Source organism: Lontra canadensis, unplaced genomic scaffold (genome assembly GCF_010015895.1).
Source record: "Lontra canadensis isolate GAN:19392208 unplaced genomic scaffold, GSC_riverotter_1.0 scaffold1, whole genome shotgun sequence".
Lineage (NCBI taxonomy): Eukaryota > Metazoa > Chordata > Mammalia > Carnivora > Mustelidae > Lontra > Lontra canadensis.
Genome location: NW_022630995.1, coordinates 130,591,299 through 130,610,818, shown reverse-complemented (window position 1 = coordinate 130,610,818; position 19,520 = coordinate 130,591,299). Strand labels below are relative to the sequence as shown.

At 34.0% G+C, this 19,520-nt stretch overlaps 1 protein-coding gene across 4 annotated transcripts in view; it reads left to right on the top strand.

Annotated features, from left to right (window-relative positions):
• MARCHF1 (membrane associated ring-CH-type finger 1) overlaps nucleotides 1-19,520 on the top strand; it is an 863,493-nt gene that overhangs the window by 540,326 nt on the left and 303,647 nt on the right. For 3 of the 4 annotated variants that reach the window (XM_032863628.1, XM_032863619.1, XM_032863636.1), the window contains one exon: nucleotides 8,074-8,222. In XM_032863628.1, coding sequence (XP_032719519.1) covers nucleotides 8,112-8,222 — 111 coding nt within the window. In that variant the 5' untranslated portion in view covers nucleotides 8,074-8,111. Of the gene's footprint in view, nucleotides 1-7,689; nucleotides 7,751-8,073; nucleotides 8,223-19,520 lie in introns of those variants that run through there. The other variant, XM_032863610.1, reaches the window with a different exon arrangement.

Here is a 19,520-nt window from a genome sequence, read left to right as displayed (position 1 = left end):
CAATTTAGTTCACAGAGAATGGACTATGCTCCTATTTATTAAATTAAATATCTGCTTGAAGTAGCATATTAAAATTAAGCTTAGTTAAATCTCAATTTCCTGTGATCATTATATAAGCTGCTCATTGCTGTGCCTCACATTAGCTTGGTTTAATGGTTAGATAGCAATTAACATGAATGCTTAATGACCACTTTCCTATTCTGATATATTACTAATGATACTTACAGTTTAAAGTGCTTTAGGGTTAATTATAAATGTTCATAATTTGCCTATCCTTCTGAGTGATAGTACATTCTTACACCTAAGAATATAAGAACTCCAGACCTGTGTAAGAAGAATTTCAGTCTACAGAAGCTCAGGAGTCCACAATATTAATCCTTCAGCTATCTCAAATCACCTAAACTATTTCTGAAATTTCTACATCATCATCAATGATGCAAAAAAGATGTCTTTAAAATGAGACCTAAAGTCTGAGGGTTTTGTAAAAACAGAAAAGGAGATACAGTTTTGAGTAATCACCATCTCTTACTCATGGGAATTTATGAAATGAGGCAACAGATCTCTCCGCTGCTTCCCTATCTCTCTCCAGTTCAGTTTGCCTATAGCCATGTTGCTTTTTTTGAGGCCATTAAAGTTTGTTTTCTTCCAGATACAATTCTTTGATTCTAAAGTAGCTGGTAAAGTCAGTAGATGTTTATTATTTAAAGTGAGTCACTGGACAAAATTTCTCTCTTACAATATTATATGAGTGTTCAGACATAATAATAGAGCCATCAGAGGCCTTTTTTATATTCATATATTCTTAATTCATGTAATAAAAAGCTAAAGTGAAGCTCTGGAGTTGGATTGCTCTTATCATTGTATACATTAAGCTTTCTTTGTAAATATTTTTATGAGTATGTTCAAATTTAATTGTACCTTTGCCATCTTCTGGGTCCTAACCATGTGTCAGCTTTTTTTTCTTTTTTTCTCACAACAGAGAGTACAGTGTCTATGATGACTATTCTATGATGATTATCAACATATTATTTAGGTCAAAACAATATGTGTTTTAATTTGTTGAATTATTTAGCCTATCTGGTCATTCTAGAATTAAGATAATTGTTGCATGCAGAAGAAAACTAGAATACAGTGGACATTTTATTAGAATACTTCAGCGAGTAGAGCCAAAATTTAATAGTTCTTGGCATGATGATTTGTTGATGACAGGTTCAGCAAAACAGTTCAAGAAGATAATTTGCACAAGCCAACCTCATGGAGGACAATGAAAGACAAAGAAGAATAGGATGTCATTTTGGAATCAAGCAAATAAGTTCAAAATCTAAAAAATGCAAGTCAGAGAGATCCTAGTTACTTTAGAAATTAAAATTCTCTGGAAAGTTGTACTGAATGCAACTCAAACAAAAAATGAAAGTGTAGCTCTTTCATGCCTACTTCAGCACCTACAATAGAGCAGGAGTTCAATAAATACTTAAGGGTTTATGTTGACTGAATAAGGAGGAACATAGTTATGAACACCACTGCCACCACAAAAGTGAGCTGCAAATGAGATTACACTGTTTTATTTAATTTCAAAAACTGAACGGGAAGTAAGAAGTTGGTTGCCTTTAAAAACGTATCCTAGAATGGGTACTGATGATAATCATAATTTTGGGGCCACTTTGTTATACTTTTTATTCATGCATGAATTCAGCATTTTATTATAAGTACTGAAGTGATATTTAATTATAGAGTTAAATTTTTTTTAAAAAATGACAAATGACTTACAAGTAGAACATTTGTTTATACTTGATTAAACTGTTTTGGTCATTATGTATCATTTCACTCCTTGCCTTTGAATAAAGATACTCATTTTCATTTACTCTTAGCACACTTCAAGAAATGTAATTAAAAGCTGATGAGTAACCAAGATACTGTGTACTGGGAATGTGGAAATATTTACTTTCTGTGGAGTGTGAATTAGTCAGATATGCAGATTTTGTGTAACATAGATAAGAATTTTCAATAAAATCTCAAGCAGTTGAATGGTTAAACATTAATAATTTGTTGCTCATTCAAGTAACTGTTTTCAAGCTCCATTCACCATTTCCCTGTACCTCAAATGAGAGATTCACTCAGATTGATAGTCTTATTAAGAAAGCCATTCCATTGAATATCTTAAGCTTGATTTATATGAAAGGCTTTTTTAATTGAGGTATATTGACATACCATATTATATTTGTTTCAGGTATATAACAGAATGACTTGATATTTGCATATAATGTGAAATGATCATGTTTGCTTTCCCCTGTCACCATATAAAGTTACATAGTATGCAAATAATATTATTAATTACATTAACCACACTATACATTACATCTCCATGACTTATTTATTTTACGATTGGAAACTTGTACCTCCTGACTTCTTTTTATACACCCCTCAACTCACCTCCCCTCTAGCATCCACCAGTCTTTTCTCTGCATTTATGAGTTTTGTTTTGAAAACTTGTTTATTTGTTTTTTGGGTTCACATATAAGTGAATTCACACAGTATTTGTCTTTGACTTATTTCATTTAGAGTAATAGCTTCATGGTCCATCCATGTTGTCACAAATGGCAAACTTTCCCTTTTTTTTGTCTGAGTAGTATTCTACTGTGTGTGTGTATATCTATCTATCTATCTATCTATATCTATATATAAATAAACATATATAGATATAGATATGTAAATAAACATATATAGATATATATAGTCTTCTTTATCTATTCATCCACTGATAGACACTTTGGTTGTTTCCATATCTTAACTAATGTGAATAATGCTTCAGTGAACATAGAGATGCATATATCTTAAATTAGTGTTTTCATTTTCTTAAGATAAATACTTAGAAGTTAAATTGTTAGATCATGTTGTTGTTCTCTTTTAACTTTTTGAGAGCTGCCGTTCTGTTTTCATGATGCCTGCAGCAGTTTACATTCCTACCAGCAGTGCCCAAGGGTTCCCATTTCTCCACATCCTTACCAACACTTGTTATTTCTTGTCTTTTTGCTAATAGCCATTCTGACAGGTGGGAGGTGCTATCTCATTGTAGTTTTGATTTAATTTTCCCTGATGATTAATGATGTTGAACATGTTTTCATGTAGCTGTTGGCTACCTGTATGTCTTCTTGGGAGAAGGGTCTCTTCAGATCCTTGGCTTATTTTTTAATAATTTTGTTGTTGCTGTTGTTGTGTTATATGAATTCTTTATGTATTTTGGATATCACCCCCTGATTATGTATATGATTTGCAAATATCTTCTTCCATTCAGTGGGGTGCCTTTTTATTTATTTTGGTGATGATTTCCTTCATGGTGCAGCTTTTCATTTTGATGTGGTCCCAATTGTTTATTTTTGCTTTTGTTACCATTAGCTTTGAAGTCAGATTCAAAAATATATCACCAAAAGTGATGTCTTGAGCTTACTGCCTATGTTTTCTTCTAAGAGTTCTATGGTTTCAGATCTTACATTTGATCCTTTAATCTATTTTGAGTTAATTTTTGTGTATGGTATAAGATATCGGTCCCATTTCATTCTTTATGTGTGGCTATCAGTTTTCCCATCACCATTTATTGTACACATTATCCTTTCTCCATTGTATGTTCTTGTCCCATTTGTCATAAGTTAGTTGAGTATATATGCATTGGCTTATTTCTGGGCTCTATATTCTGTTCCATTGATTTCTGTATCTGTTTTTATGCCATACCAGGTTGTTCAATTACTGTAGCTTTGTAATAAATTTTGAAAGCAAGGAACATGTTGCCTCTAGCTTTGTTCTTCTTTCTCAAGATTGTTTTGGCTATTTGGAATATATTGTTGTTCCATACACATTTTAGTATTGTTTGTTCAATTTCTATTAAAAATGCCATGGGAATTTTGCTAGAGGCTGCATTGAATCTATACATTTCTTCGGGTAACATAGACATTTTTAACAGTCTTAATTCTTCCAAATCATGAGCATTGAATATCTTTCCATTTATTTGTGTTTTCTTCAGTTTCTTTCATCAGTGTCTCATATTTTCAGTGTACAGGTCTTTTACCTCCTTGGTTAAATTTATTCCTAGATCATATTGCATTCTTTTTGATGCAGTTGTAAATGGGATAGTTACCTTAATTTTTCTTTTTTGCTAGTTTGTTGTAAGAGGATAAAACAGCAGATTTTTGTATATTGATTTTATATGTTACAACTTTGCCAAATTTTGTTATTAGTTCTAAGACTTTTGGTTCAGTCTTAAGAGTTTTCTATATAAAATCATCCCACCTACAAATAGTGACAATTTTACTTCTTTCTTTCTGATTTGGATGTATTTTATTTCTTTGTCTTGCCTAATTGCTCTGATTAGGATTTTTAATACTATGTTGAATAAAAGTGGTAGGAGTGGGTGTCCTTGTGATACTCCTGATCATAGAAGAAAAGCTAAAATCTTTTCACTTCTGAGTATGATGTTAGTTTTGGCTTGTTATATATAGCCTTTATAATGTTGATGTATATTTTCTCTATACATGTTTTGTTGAGTTTTTATCAGACATGGATATTGAATTTTTCTCAAATGTTGTTTCTGAGATTATCATATGTGACTTTCATCCTTCATTTTGTTAATGTGGTGTAGGATATTGATTGATCTGTAGATGTTGAACCATCCTTGCATCCCTGGATAAATCTCACTTGATCTTGGTGTATGATCTTATTAATATATTGTTGAATTTGATTTGTTAATATTGTGTTAAGAAATTTTACATCTGTGTTCATCAGGGATATTGGTCTACTCTCTCTCTCTCTCTCTCTCTCTGTGTGTGTGTGTGTGTGTGTGTGTGTGTGTGTGTGTGTTTGGTGTCTTTCTCTAATTTTGGTAGCAGGGTAATGCTGGCCTTGTGGAATGAGTTTAGAAGGATTCCCTCTTCCTTGATTTTTTTGGAGAGTTGGAGAAGGATAGGTACTAAATCTTTGAATGTTTGGTAGAATTCACCGGTGAGGCCATCTGGTCCTGGACTTTTGTTTGAGGAGAAGTTTTTGATTTAATCTCCTTGCTGGCGATTGTTCTATTCAGATTTTCTATTTCTTTATGATTTTGCCTTAGAAGATTCTATGTTTCTGGGACTATGTCTGTCTTCTATGTTATCCAATTTGTTGGCATATAATTTTCCTAGTAGTCTCTTATGATCCTTTGTATTTCTTCAGGATCAGTTGTAACTTCTCTTTCATTTCTGATTTTATTTATATGACCCCCCCCTTTTTTTTTCTTAGTTAATCTAGCTGAAGTTTGTAAGTTTTGTTGATAACCAGCTCTTAGTTTCATCGATCTTTTCTGTCTTTTCTGTCTTTTTAGTCTTTATTTAATTTATTTCTGCTCTAGTCTTTATTTCCTTAATTCTACTAACTTAGGGCATCATTTATTCCCCTTTTTATTATTCATTTAGGTGTAAAGTTAGATGGTTTATTTGAGAATTTTCTTGTTTCTTGAGGTAGGCCTGAACTTCCCTCTTAGAACTACTTGTGCTACAACCCAGATTTTGGTATGTTGAATTTTTATTTTCATTCATCTCAAGGTATTTTTTAATTGTTTCTATAAGCCCCATAATGCAGATCTCGTTCTTCTTAATGTTTTTAAGACACTTTGTATAGACCCTTTAAGCTGTTTTCACTTTTTGAACTTTTTTGTTCTTTTTGTGCTGTGTTTGGGTGAGTTCTATTGCCTTTGTCTTCCAGGTCACTGATCTTTTCTTCTGCATCAGGTGGTCTGCTATTGAACCACTCTCGTGTATTTTTCTGTTCAGTTATTTTATTCTTCAGATCTGTATCTTCTGCTTGGTTCTCTCACATATAACTATATTTATCTCCTTGTGGGATTCCTTGTTCCTTTCGTCATTCTTCTTCTGAGATTGGTAAGTATGTTTATAACCATTACTTTGAAGTCTTTATTAAGGAAATTACTTATCTCCATTTCATTAACTTTTTTTCTGTGGTTTTATTTTCTTCTTTCATTTGGAACTTATTCTTCTGTTTCCTTACTTTGCTTGGCTCTCTCTATTTCTGTGTATTAGACAAAATGGCTATCTCTCTCTGTCTTAAAGAAGTGGTCACAGAAAGATGGCAGGTATTTCAGTACCTTGGGGTTAGAACCTTCACGGAACTGTCTTTGATTGTTTCAGTTCCATGGAGACCAGAAATGCAAGCTTCCATGGCCACCAGAACCAGGTGTTCAAGTGACAGGCTCTGAAAGGACTACCTGCACCTGTTGCCTTTAATGGGGCATAAGGGAGTCTGCCCTTTGCATTTTAGCAGGGCAGGGCTATGAGGAAGCACCAGGCTGGGGCATGCCCACCTGCTGGTTTTAGCAAGTCAGGGTTGAGGGTCAGTGCAGTCAGTGATGACAAGGTAGAGGGAGAGTGCAAACATTACACCCACCGACACCTTTGCTTCTGGAGAGAGTTCCAATAGGCCTCTGACCCTCCAGAGATGCTTTAAGAGTAGGCAGTAAATCTTCTTCATATATTATTAACCATTTTTCAAACTATTGCTTTCATGTTGGGTCCCAGGGCAAATGAAACTGTGCAAACACTAAGTTAGAAATCTCAGTTTCCTATGGCCCTTTGGGTCTCCTGGATATAAGACTTTGGTTTTCAAACCAGACTTTGGGGGTTTGTATCTCTGTTGCAAGTCCTAAGGGTTGGAGTCCCTGATATGGGGCTTGTGCCCTTTGCTTCTCAGGAATATGCTTTTTATTTGTGAGATCCCTTCCACTTGTGGGTGTCCACACTGGGGGCAGGGTTTTTGGCAAGACCATGTCTCTGCATCTCCTACCCATCTCAGTGTATCCCTTTTATCCTTGTTGTGGAGGAGATGTTCAGCTCGTTTTCACATTTGTTTTTTTCAGAGAGAATTTTCTATACGTAACTATAGATTTGGTGTGTCTATGGGAGGAGGTAAATTTCGAGTCTTCCTATGCTGCCATCTTGAACTGCCCACCCTAAGTTTTGTGTGTGTGTTTTTTTATAATTTCCCTATTTACATTATTCAGATCCATTTAACTCAAGTATTTTGTCATTTAAAGTAATAACTCATCAATCTGTTAGTGCAACCTTTCTTTATGTTACTTTTCTTAGTGCTATGAAATGTGCTATTTTGAATCACTGAAATGTTATAAACCACCAGATTGCTAATTGCTTCGGATGCTGTGAAAAATAATTACTCCACATTATTTTTGATATTTAATTGACAGTGTAATGCATTTAACTAAAGACCTGCAATAAACTATTTCTGATTACTGAGGGTGGTGGAGTAGAAAAGTAGGCTGTAAAAGTTTACAAGGGAAACAATGTCTTCTCCATTACTCTAAAAAGTCATTGTTGATAATACTTTTTCAGAGATGAAAAACAAAAACAAAAACTTCCCCAATGGAAAATTCTGGAAAGCTAGGAACAGTTGTAGAATACTTTTACTCAGGATATAGTAGGGTAATTTTTTAAATTAATAAAATGTACTGGTGATGGGGTGATGTACGTCATATACTACCCTTACCATGCTTGTACTAAAATTTCTCCTTCTTCAGTTGGCAGTACTTTATGAGGGAGATAATCATGCCACTGCCAGAATGAATAATCTTTATCACTGACTGGTGTTCAATTTATTTTGCGTCTGTAGAGCATTCATCTGAAAAGCTCTGCCTAATTTTATATGTCATTGGAATATGTAGATATATCAGAAAATGGAATTGTTTTTAGCTCCCAAGGTAAGAATTCATGTTATAACGTGATTCTTGAAAATAACACTTAGAACCTGATTCAAGGAATTCCAACAGTCTAGAAGTGTCACAGATTGACGTATAAAAGATGTTAGGCTCTTTGAATAGATATGTACTGTTTTCATTTCCTACTATCTTTGGAATGGTATTAAAAATCAGCATATTCTTTTCTTCCCCATAACTTCTGACTAAATTAAAATGTCTGCATTGGTATGTCATTAAATTGCTTATTTAATTTCAATTATGTACATTTTCCAAAAACAGACAACCAAAATAAGTGACCTGTTTCAGGGAATGTAAATTATTTTCAGAATTTCAGAAATTGAAAAGGGATAAGAGGAAGGAGAAAATGCTGGGCTGGTGTGAAGCGATAGCCCGTAACCCTCACAGAATTCCAAACAACACGCGAACGCCTGAGATCTCAGGGGATTTGGCTGATGCCTCACAAACCTCCACATTGGTGAGTGAAAAGTTATTTTTCTTCAAAATGGCTTGTGTGTAAATGGAATGCTAAGGAAATGTGAAAAGGGATAACTTTTATGTAAACATTATTCTTGTTTACAGTAATATTTACATTTGCATTATATTGTTCATATAGATAATTTACATTAATAAAAATGTTTATTGTCATATACTATCAGAGCTTAATTCAGATAAAATAATGGTTTCTTTTTCTTTGTATTTCTTTGAGCCTTGCCCCTCCATTATGTTAGTGACCTTAAAGAGTTACTTAAAGTTCATATCTTGCAATCTACATTTGTGTAATGGAATCAGTGGAGAAAAATGAGTACAGAGTTATCCAAAATTAATGAAAAACCAGAATCAAGCCTTCTGTGTTTTCCTATATACATTCTAAAAATCTCTGAAAAGAGTATTAAAATTAAAATTTTATACAAACTTGTGAATTAAGTAATGACAAAAATAATTTGAAGACCGAATCAATAATACAGTCTTCCATATTTTGTTTTCTGCTTAACTTAAATAGCCAGCTGCAGCTAGCCATTGTTTCCCAGTGATTAGGAAGAGAGAACTCGTTAGCAAAAGGGGTTTTATGCATTTTGTTTAGATTTGGCTACAACATTCTTCATTTTGATTTAAAGAAGAAAAATTCCATTCAGTCTGTAAGTTTTAAATTGACATGTTAGATATATTTTAATTATTGTTTTGCCATTTTGTATGAACACAAGTGTTTTCATTAGCCTGTTGATGAACATACAATTAGATATAAGCAATGATTTTAGGTTTAATTTTTACTTTAGAATGAATTGCTAAGTCCCACTATTTTAAATAGAAATAATGATCTCGAGTAAACAGTATTGAGTGAATATCAAGAGAAACCACCTGAAGGAGTGGGCATTCAGTTGACAAGATAGAAGTGAGATCTTCCTTAAATTCCATCATCTTAGATTGTGAAGAGAGGGCTGACAGTATGAAGAAATGTGTGTAATGTCATGAAATAGTCAAAGTTCTGATGAATAAATTTTTTGGAATTATCATCTGCATTGGTTTATCTCACTCTAACATGATCTTTTGTAAATTATTATTTTCAATAAAATTGCATAACATGAGTTAACGCCATTTAAAAAATGTGTTACACAATGTTTATACATAAAGCTGGACTTTGTCAGGTATCATACAAAGGGTAAAAATTTTAAGATAAAAATAATTACTTCCGTGCTTTTATTAGGATGACTTTAGTGCTTAATTTCTATTTCATAGAACCATAGATCAAAACCATAAAAATTCTTGAGTAAACATTTGGCCTGGTTTTCTCCTATAATTGGGAAACCTAATATTAACTTAATTTTCCAGATGTGAACTATGGCCCAGATAAATTAATTGACTTTCCCCGTGTCACTTAGCTAGTAAATGATAAAAAGATTGCTAGAAGCCAGGTTTCTCAAGGCAAGGTTTTATTTTACTACACCATGCTGCCTCACTTTCTTGATGACATTTTCTTCTCATCCAGATACTTTTAGGAGAAGGAAAACTCATCAAGTTACCAATTTAATAAATCCAGTAATTCATATTTTAAAATCCAATGCCATACTAGTTGGATAGCCTCTAGTCATTGAAACATAATTTCAACATTCTCAACATAGAAAAATGAAATATGTCTTTCTTATATCATAGCCTATGTGTCTTAGTCACTTCTCCTTCACTGTCAAATGATGACTCAAAGATACATACTCTTTTCATCTTTTAATGCTGCCTTCTTAAGGACATGGATTCTTAGGTCCCTGAGGGAAAGGAAAAGACTGTGGGAGCGGCTGTACATGTGGTATATGAAGCGGCCTTGAATGTGTGCACATTTTTCTGTTGACAAAACTTAGTTGCATGGCCCCATCTGAGCTGCAAGGGAGGCTGGTAAATGTTAGTAAGCCATATAACCAAGAAGAGCATATGGAATTAGAAAGCACCCAGTCCCTCTCTGCCATAGACCTCCCTCTGGTTGCCAAATATTTAGATAATGTTTCCACTCCCTCATGAAAAAGGATTATTACTTTCCAAGAGAAATAACAAAAGTATTTCAGTCACTGGATTCAGTTCAAGTTCATGAGCACTGGTTATTTATGGTCCTCATCAAATGATGGTGATAGCAAATCACCTACGAATAGATTATCTGCATTTTGCAACCAGCTCCCAACATCCATATATATCCAATATATAGGAGAGAAGTAGGACAAGGGAAACCACAATAACATTCATGCTTGGAAAAAGAATCAGATACACATGGAAATCAGAGGTGAAATCCTGCTAAACAGGAAGGATCTTTGCATAGGCTCTGTCCCTGCTCCCTGGGGAGATCTTTGTTAGTTGTTCTCTCTGGACTCTGGATATCTCTCTGGAAAGTTCATTTTCTTTTATTCTCCTTGTCAATATTTAAAGTGCCTAATGAGGGTTGTATACCCTTAAAATATTTTTTTCCTATTTTGCGAAAATTGTGGGACCAAGAGTTGTTTTAAGTCTTAAATATTTCAAGGTTTGTATTTTGGGGATCATGGTCTTTGAGTACTACAATTTTCAGAAATCTTCATAGGATTCTGATTGATTTGCTTCCTCATAGTCCATGTGCTTAAGAAGGTTCTTTCTGGGAAGTCCTTGACTTTCTCTTCTCTCATGCCTCTTTCTTAAGATGATATTATCTTGGAAATTCGTCTGGAGGACCACAGCCTTAACCCAATTTTTGTAAAGAGATACTTTGTTTAACTGAAAAGTTTTACTCAGTGTCAGCTCTAAATCTCATAAATACCTTGAGTCACTTTATACAAATGTACATTTTTACTGTATCTTTGTTATCTGTATTTTTACTGCATCTTTGTTACTCAACACTTGGCATTAAAGTCATATTCCATCATTTGGGGTTTAGAAGAAGCCAGACATTTTGTCCAAGAAACCCTTAAACTTCTATAGTCTTTCTGTTCCTAGTCAGATCTGCTTTTATACTAGTTCCTGAGCTTCTTTTAACACTTTGCTGAAGGTAGCCAATAATTGATAACATACATTACTAAGCTTTGTTTTTCCATCTATTTTGAGTGTTTCCAGCCCAGCAGGCCCACTGTCTGCCTCTCAAGTTAATTCAGACTGTAGTTTTGCCAAGAGTTTTGCCAGGACATCAGATAGATGGCTTTCTACTTTTGAAATTGGTTTCTTTGCCACCCACTGCCCAACCACTCAGCAAACGATATACTTTAGATTTTTGTGATGGTAGCACAGGCTTTGGCTACCAATTTCTATATTTAGGTCGTTACAAAAGTTGGGGTACAAGAAGGAAAACAGGAAATAGTAATTCTAGCACAGAATGTAATATGAATATTTATTTAATCAGCTCTTGAAGGACTGAAAAAGTGTATGTGCTTAGTAACTGCAAGAAGTAACAACCATCCAGAGAGAGAACACTGGGAGGAGGAAGGAGTTATTTGAACCTAAAAGGCTGAAAGAGAAGCCCCTCAGATTGCACCTTAGACTTTGAGAAGGGAGGCTTCTCAGCAGATGTAGGAGACTTGAGTTCAGAGAAGGGACACTCAGGATCTTGGACCTGGACTCTGAAGGAGAGTCTCTTCTCAATCCTTAAATATTCAAGTGGAAGGAAGAGAAGATGGTGCAATAAGAATAGTTAGATGGGGGCCCCTAGGTGTCTCAGTGGGTTAAACCTCTGCCTTCGGCTTACATTATGATCCAGGGTTCCTGAGATCAAGACCTGCGTCGGGCTCTCTACTCAGCTTCCCTTCCACTCTCTCTTTGCCTGCTTCTCTGCCCACTTGTGATCTCTGTCTGTTAAATAAATAATAAATAAAAATCTAAAAAAAAAAAAGCAAGAATAATTAGATGGTGCAATAAAATGGTGCAATAAGAAACTTGGACCCACTTTCCACTACTGACTTACAAAATCATTGCTGGGATGACACTAGCAGAAACAGGATAAGCAAGAAGAAACAAATCCTTTTTCTCTTCCTGTCTTCTAGTTTCCATTAGCACTCGTATTGGCAGAAACTGACCAAGAGGTAAATGTCAAAGGAGCAATCTGATTTGAAGGCCCCTAGCTCCAGCATCTTGAAGTGGATTATGGCAGACCTGATTTAGAGTTGAGTAGTATTAGTAATCAGTATAAAAAATTAAGAAGAGAAGCTTTAACAAATCAACTCAGAAATTTTAATGGCTTAGCATAATTGAGCTTTGCTTTTGCTCATGACTTACTCTGATAAAGGTCATTTGACTCTCCAACAATGAATGGCAGGATCCCTACTCCTTCCATCTCTTGGGTCTATTGTCTTAAACAAAGGACATCTGAGTTTATCAGATAACATAAGGGAAAGAATGAGTGGGTGACCATGGAGATATCTGGTTAAGTCTGGAAGTGATGCATATCACTTGATGCCCTTGGCTGGAAATCAAAGATACATTCCCGTCTATCTGTCAGAAGGATGAGAAATATGGTCTTGTATGACTGAAATAAGGAAATTGAGAGCACTCAACAAGCTTCTACCACAAATGCATTCCTTTGAGAGGTAGCAGTTTTGTCCTATATTTCCATTTTGTATGCACATATTTTATTATTACTCCTCTGCTGTCATCCTGAGCATTTGAGGCTTTCTGGTACAGATCATACCCCATCTGACGATAATGGTGGTGATGAGGAAAAGGAGGAGAAGGGAGATGGCTGATTAGGAAGTGCTCTGAGTTTTCTAAATATTTAACACATATTCTCATTTTTAATACTCACAAGAGTCCAGTAAAGTAGGTATAAGCATTATCACTATTTTGGAAAGGAAACTGGATAAGTTGGATACAGAAACTGAGGCATAGAGAAATTTAAAATCCTGCCTTAAGTGACCCAGGTAACGTTGATGAGGCTAGGATTCCAGCAATCCAAACAGTCTAAATCTGGAGGGCCACTCTGTCATGTCTCCTCAAGTTGGGGGAGAATAGTCATTATTTGAATTGTATGCATTTAGTTAAACACAAAGATTGTGAATGAGAGAATAATACAGGAGAGTGTGGCATAAAGACAAATAGAGCCTTCTCTTTATAATCTTATGGTTATATGTGACTGTTAGATTATTCTCTGCTCTGCACTTAGAGACATATAAATATGGCCATTTTTATAGCCATTTTCACCACTATGTCATCAATAACTGACATAATTGAAAAGAACTGTGTTTTTTTAGATTTTATTTATTTATGAGAGAGAAACACAGAGAGAGAGAGAGAAAGTGCAGGAGCTAGGAAGAGGGACAAAGGGAGAGGAAGAGGGAGAAGCACACTCCCCGCTGGGCAGGAAACCTACAGGGGACTCCATCCCAAGCTCCAGAGATCATGACCTGAGCTGAAGGCAGATGCTTAACCAACTTTGACACCCAGTTGCCCCAGAATAGGTTTTTTGTTGTTGTTATGTTGTTTTGTTTTGTTTTTAAATCTATAAAGCAATTGAGATTACCTGCTTTTTAAATTCAGAAAATATTAATTTAGTGTAAATGTTTTAAATTGAATTTGAGGTTTGAGAGATTATGCTTATTAAGCAACTGCATTCATAGCTACACCATAGGGGTGGGAGAGCTTCTTCTATGACAGCTAGGGAAGAAATTTCTCTTTTAAATTTAATGTAACACAATTTACATGTTAAAAATAAAAGCAAAGTGCCCTATACTGACTGTACCCTTAAGCAATATCCTGAATCAAATCAGAGTTTCAATATTAAATTTAAAATGAGAGTAATGGAGATCATAATAATCAGAAATAAAAAGAGGAAGAATTTTATGAGTTGAAAAATATCTATGGAAGACAAAATAAGGAGATCAAAAGTGTCATTTTTTAGGTAGTCAGCAATGACTCCAGAGAAAATTACTTTTCTATAACCAGTGATGAGTCTTTGAGGCTGTAAGTAGATTATCATTAAGTAGAGAAAAAGAACAAAGTGTCACTTGATGTATTTGATGAGGTGATTTGCCACTTCCAACCATGTATTTGTCAACTCAGGGTACATTTTGCAACCTTGTATGTACATTTTCCAGGATGAGGTACTTGCAACTCTAGAATAGACTGAAGAGGGAAGACTAGATAAGAAAGCTTTCAAGGATTTATACATCTGTGTGTGATATATTTATAAAGCTGTGTAATTTTCAAAGCAGTCTTTATGTCCATTGTTTCATTATAGCTTACAACCATACTGAGATGAACACAATACAAATTTAATTATTCAAATAGGTAATGATATGGAGATGTTCTTAAGAGTTTTGGGTAATTCAAATCATAAGGCCACAGATCTTCTAATTTCTAGCTTATTTATATACTACACCCATTATGAGAAATTGATACTATTGTTTATATTATTCAAGAGAAAATATCCTAACTCAGAAAGGTTAAATAATTTGTCTCAGAAATGGTAAGTCTGATTTTTGTCTGATTTTAAATCTTAAGATTTTTCCAGTTTGCTATAAAGCTCTCTAAAAATAAGACCTATGCAACTAATTAATTTTGAAGACTATATCAAAAACTAATGATGTACTATATTTTAGCTAATTGAATTTAAATTTAAAAAATAAATACAATTAATGAATTAATTAAAAATACCCATTTAAAGAAGAAAATTTGCAGCTACTAGACAAAGTAATTCCTTGCACAATCTAGTAAGTATTTATTAATAGAACATGCAGTTAAAAAGATTCATGTTTCATTGTGTCATAATCTTATTTTCAAAATAGGACAGTTTTGTTGAAGGTTAAATTTCCATACTTATTAAGCTTATGAAAAATCAGAAATGAAAATGAAGCACTTTTATTTTTACTTTTAAAAACATGTAAGTAGAATGTATGTTTTAACTGAAGAATCATATCATTATCATTTTTTTGTTATTCTTATTGCTCAGAGGCTCTACTATTATTTCCTTGGTTTTATATTAAACTAGCCCACTTGGATATTTGTGTAATATAGAAAAAATCAGGACCTGAACTAAAGACTTTTTCATTTAGAATTCCATTCTTTATCATTTGGTGAATACTGACATCCTCTGGATATCAAATAGAAAATGAAAAAATGCATATAATTTGTATGATTCATAATAATTAATTGTTGATAATAATTGATTAATATTAATTATTATTGGTTAATAATAATTGTTGATAATAATAATTGATAATTAATTACAATGATCTCAATTTAAATAAACAATAATATCACAAAAGCAAAATTTGATTAAAAATAAGGTAATAAGTCAGGTAGAGCTTTTGCTATAGAGAGATGAATATAATATTTCTTTTTCCTTATTCTAAGCCAAAACATAAAACTGAGGTGGAGTGGATATTATTTGCTATGCCTACCCATATCCAAGTCTAGTAGGTTGAAGTTCTTTGTGTTAAAATCAACAAAATGTTTTAAATTGTTTGCCTTCTATTCATAACATTCAACAGTGGAGTTGGTTAAAGTGATTAGAGTATGTTGTATTGAATCTAATATACAATATTTAATCACCAAATTGGAGTGAAGCATCCTATTGACTATAAAACTTGATTCAAGTTAACCATTGATATCAGCACAGTTACTAGCATATCAAACTGAGGAGGAAAGTAATCTGCTTCATAAATAGTAATTATGGTGGTGATGTTTATTACATTATGGAAATGCATATGAGGATCATATATGTGATCTAGATTATATACCCCCAATTTTTTTTTTCTAGATATCTCCAAGGCTAGTTTCTTCATTCAGGACTTGGTGTGTCTATCCTAACAATGCTGATTAGCGTTGCTGCTGATATCACACCCAGTTATGCCACACGCATTCACTCTATGCCAATTCCGTGTTGCTTTTTTCTCAGACTCATCTTTATCTGAAAATATTTATATAAATATAAATGTGTATTGGTTTATTTTCTGTTTCTCTTCACCTGAATGTAAGATGAAAAAGGGAAGATCTGTCTTATTTAGCTCTATCTCCCAGGTGTTTGAAATATAACAGGAACTTAATTAAATTTGTGGAATGGATAAACAGTTTGAGCACAGAGCATGAACTACGTGAAAGTGAGTTTTGTTTGTTTATAAAGCTCTATTAAGTGTAAAATCTCATATATTAAATCCCTTATTTTTATTAGGAATGCCATATTCCTAGAGATATGGAAGAACCCATCTTAAAGATCAAACAATTCTGAGATAGTTTCTATGACCAAAATACATAAGTTCAAGCTTTGGAAACCAAAATCATGATTGTAAAAAGTACATTCTACTGAAATAAGATTCTGCCTTCAGTAAGAATTTTAGTATTGAAGGTATTTTGTTCAATGCATAGGCAGTCAAATGTAAATTTGTCCTTAATTAAAATATCACACTTACAATTAATATTTACCAGAATCATTGTCCTCAGTTTCTTCCCAACTGTGCCCATCATTCACTTTTAATTTTATCGGACAGAAGGAAATCATGCATCTGCCTATGGAAAATGGACTGGTATTGTCCCACAAACATTACCTCTCTTAGAAACCAAATAAAAGGGAAATAGAAAGAGGAACTTGATTATATTAAATTTCCCCTTAAACCCACAGACTTATTTTCAACAGGCTCACCTTACTTCTCTGAGCAAATGGGACAGTTGTTCATTGTGCAGTAGTCTTTATGCATTCTGAAAATAGATTATGTCAGGGAAGATAGAATTTGTAGAGTTTTTTTAACCTCATTTTTGTTTCCCTTTTAATTCTTTCTTATTTGATCATTTATCAGTTATTGTTTTTAATTGCTATTACAAAGCCTTTACTAAATACTGCCAAAGGCAATAGTGAATGAAATCTAAAATTTTATTAGAATAACTATAAAACACAAATGAGGGAAATTAAATGAAAGACATTATGCCTTTCAAGAGCTTTGATTTTTGTAAGAAAGTAAAATCATTAAAAATATATCCCAGTGGTTGTTATGGAAACAGATTGAATTGAAGAATGCAAAGGGGGAGATTGGTGCTTCAAACATCACACTAGGAAGAAAAATTACATTCACTGTGCAGCTTAAAGTGATGTATTAACTTTAATTGTATAGTTACTGAACGGTGTCAAAACATGATTATTCACAATAGTAATAATTGATCCAAAAATGCTCCTTATATGAAGAGATCTTTTCCTCTAAGGAGTAAATCATGAGATCTTGTTCACAGCTGCTTGTTATCAAAATGTGTCATGTCTGTCTGTTTAATTTAGATATAAATTAAATTGTGAGCTCCTCAAAAAGAAGTTGAATCTTCAATAGTCATTGAATTCTATGATCGGTGTAGTATTTAGAACACATTGATTTTCAAATATTTTCATTTCATTATGATGACTAGTGAGTAGAGTTGTGTATACCCAATTAGGAAAGGCCTCTTGTGTATATGTGGAATTGTGGCAAACTGCTTTTCTCCACTCACAAATGATGCAGATGGCAAAGATTTCTTCTCTGCCCTTGCTCTTGTGGGAGTGTTGTGCTTTCTAGACAGGGGTAGGGAGGATAAATTGACTTGATATTTGTCAAGTCAGCTTTTTTGCCTCAGAATAAAAACTGCACCTGGAAACAAATGGAACATGTCAGAGTAGGACTGAGGAATCCAGAGCTATTTCTGTGCAGCAGTCTTATTCAGTCTTATTCAAAAGACAGGTATGGTAGGGGTCTTAGGTAAATTTTTATCTCAAAACACAATAATTAGTAATATAGTATTTTTAATGCCTTTTCTATGCTCAAGAGTTTAGATGTATCTAAAACTTCATGTTAACTCTGAAGGTAGGTTTTGCTGTTCTTATTACACAGAGAAATCAAGGTTGAGAAAGATAGGAAGAGTGACAGAGCAGGATTCTGAGGTTCTACATGTTTTCAGTCTTTTATGCTACTTTGTAGAGAATATTTTATTCATATAACTATTTGGCAGGAAGTTACCTGACATAACATGACAATTCTTATTCTAGAACAACTTCTCTCTTTTTTAGGAAGATTTATTTATTTATTAGGAGAGAGAGAGAGAGTGTGTAAGCTGGGGGAGGGGCAGAGGGAGATGGAGAGAATCCCAGGCAGACTCCATGCTGAATGTTGAGCCCAAGGACACAGGGTTTAATCTCAGGACCCTGAGATCATGACCTGAGATCATGACCTGAGTTGAAATCGAGAGTTGGATGCTCAACTGCCTGAGCCACCCCGTCCCCCAAGTAATTTCTCCTTTAATCCACCATTATAGTTACTGCACTACCTAATGAATGAATTCACTGGTATCAAGGTTGTGAATTATTGAGCTGTAGTTTGGGGCTCCAGAGCTGTCTGTTATTGTGGAACAAAACAAAGGTAAATGATTCACAGAGGAAATTAGTGGTTCAGAACTATTCACTTGGTTTAGAAGGTCTCTTCAATTATTCATTTAACTAGTCTTTATTGAGAGTCAGTTGCAATAAATATTACTGGAGGGAAAAAAGATATGGTGCTTAACCTCAAGAACCTATTGAAGAAAACAATTAAATGAAAAGGTCAAGAGTAGAATAGGACATACACAACAGGTATTAGAGGAGCCCTTAGATGGGTACCTAACCCATCTGTGGAGATTAGAGTGTTCCCCAAAAAACCCCTAAGTGTTGGTGATATAAAGGGGATGATGGAAAGGAGAGAGGAGAAAGGGGCATTCTAGGACTCTATGTAAACATTTATCGTGGAAAAAATTAAACTTCTGTATTCTGTTTACTTTTAAGGACATATCATCTATTTGGTGTAATAAGTAAGCAGAATCACTTTCAGAAACTGAGAGAAATCCACTTTAACTAATACTAAAGACTGAACTTTCCATAGGTTGTGGAATTTAACTACATATTTTTGTATAATTTATTCAGCCTTAATATGCAACAGTAGTCTTATATCGTAGGCTGTGGGAGCACTTCTAGTAATTTAGTGGCCATTTGAAAGTAGATTCCAATGAGCCTTCCCAGTGAACAGTGCAGAGGAGCTGTGTGTCAAAACATATTATTTTGGGGAGGAAACATGTACATGTAAATGTATATGGATTTGCTCACTTGGAAAAACAAAGAGTGGGAAAATAAGACTGTAACAGTTAATGCTTGTTGGACACATGGTATGTACCAGGCACTGTTCTGAGCCCCTGACATGTTAACAACTCATTTAATCCTCACTGTAGGACTGCATGAAATGAACGAAATCCCCATTTTGCAGAGGACAGAGATAATTTGCCAAGCTTACCCTGCTACTAAGTCTTATTTGAGCACCCATGCTCAAATACACTTTTCTTTCTAAGGTTTCATTTATTTATT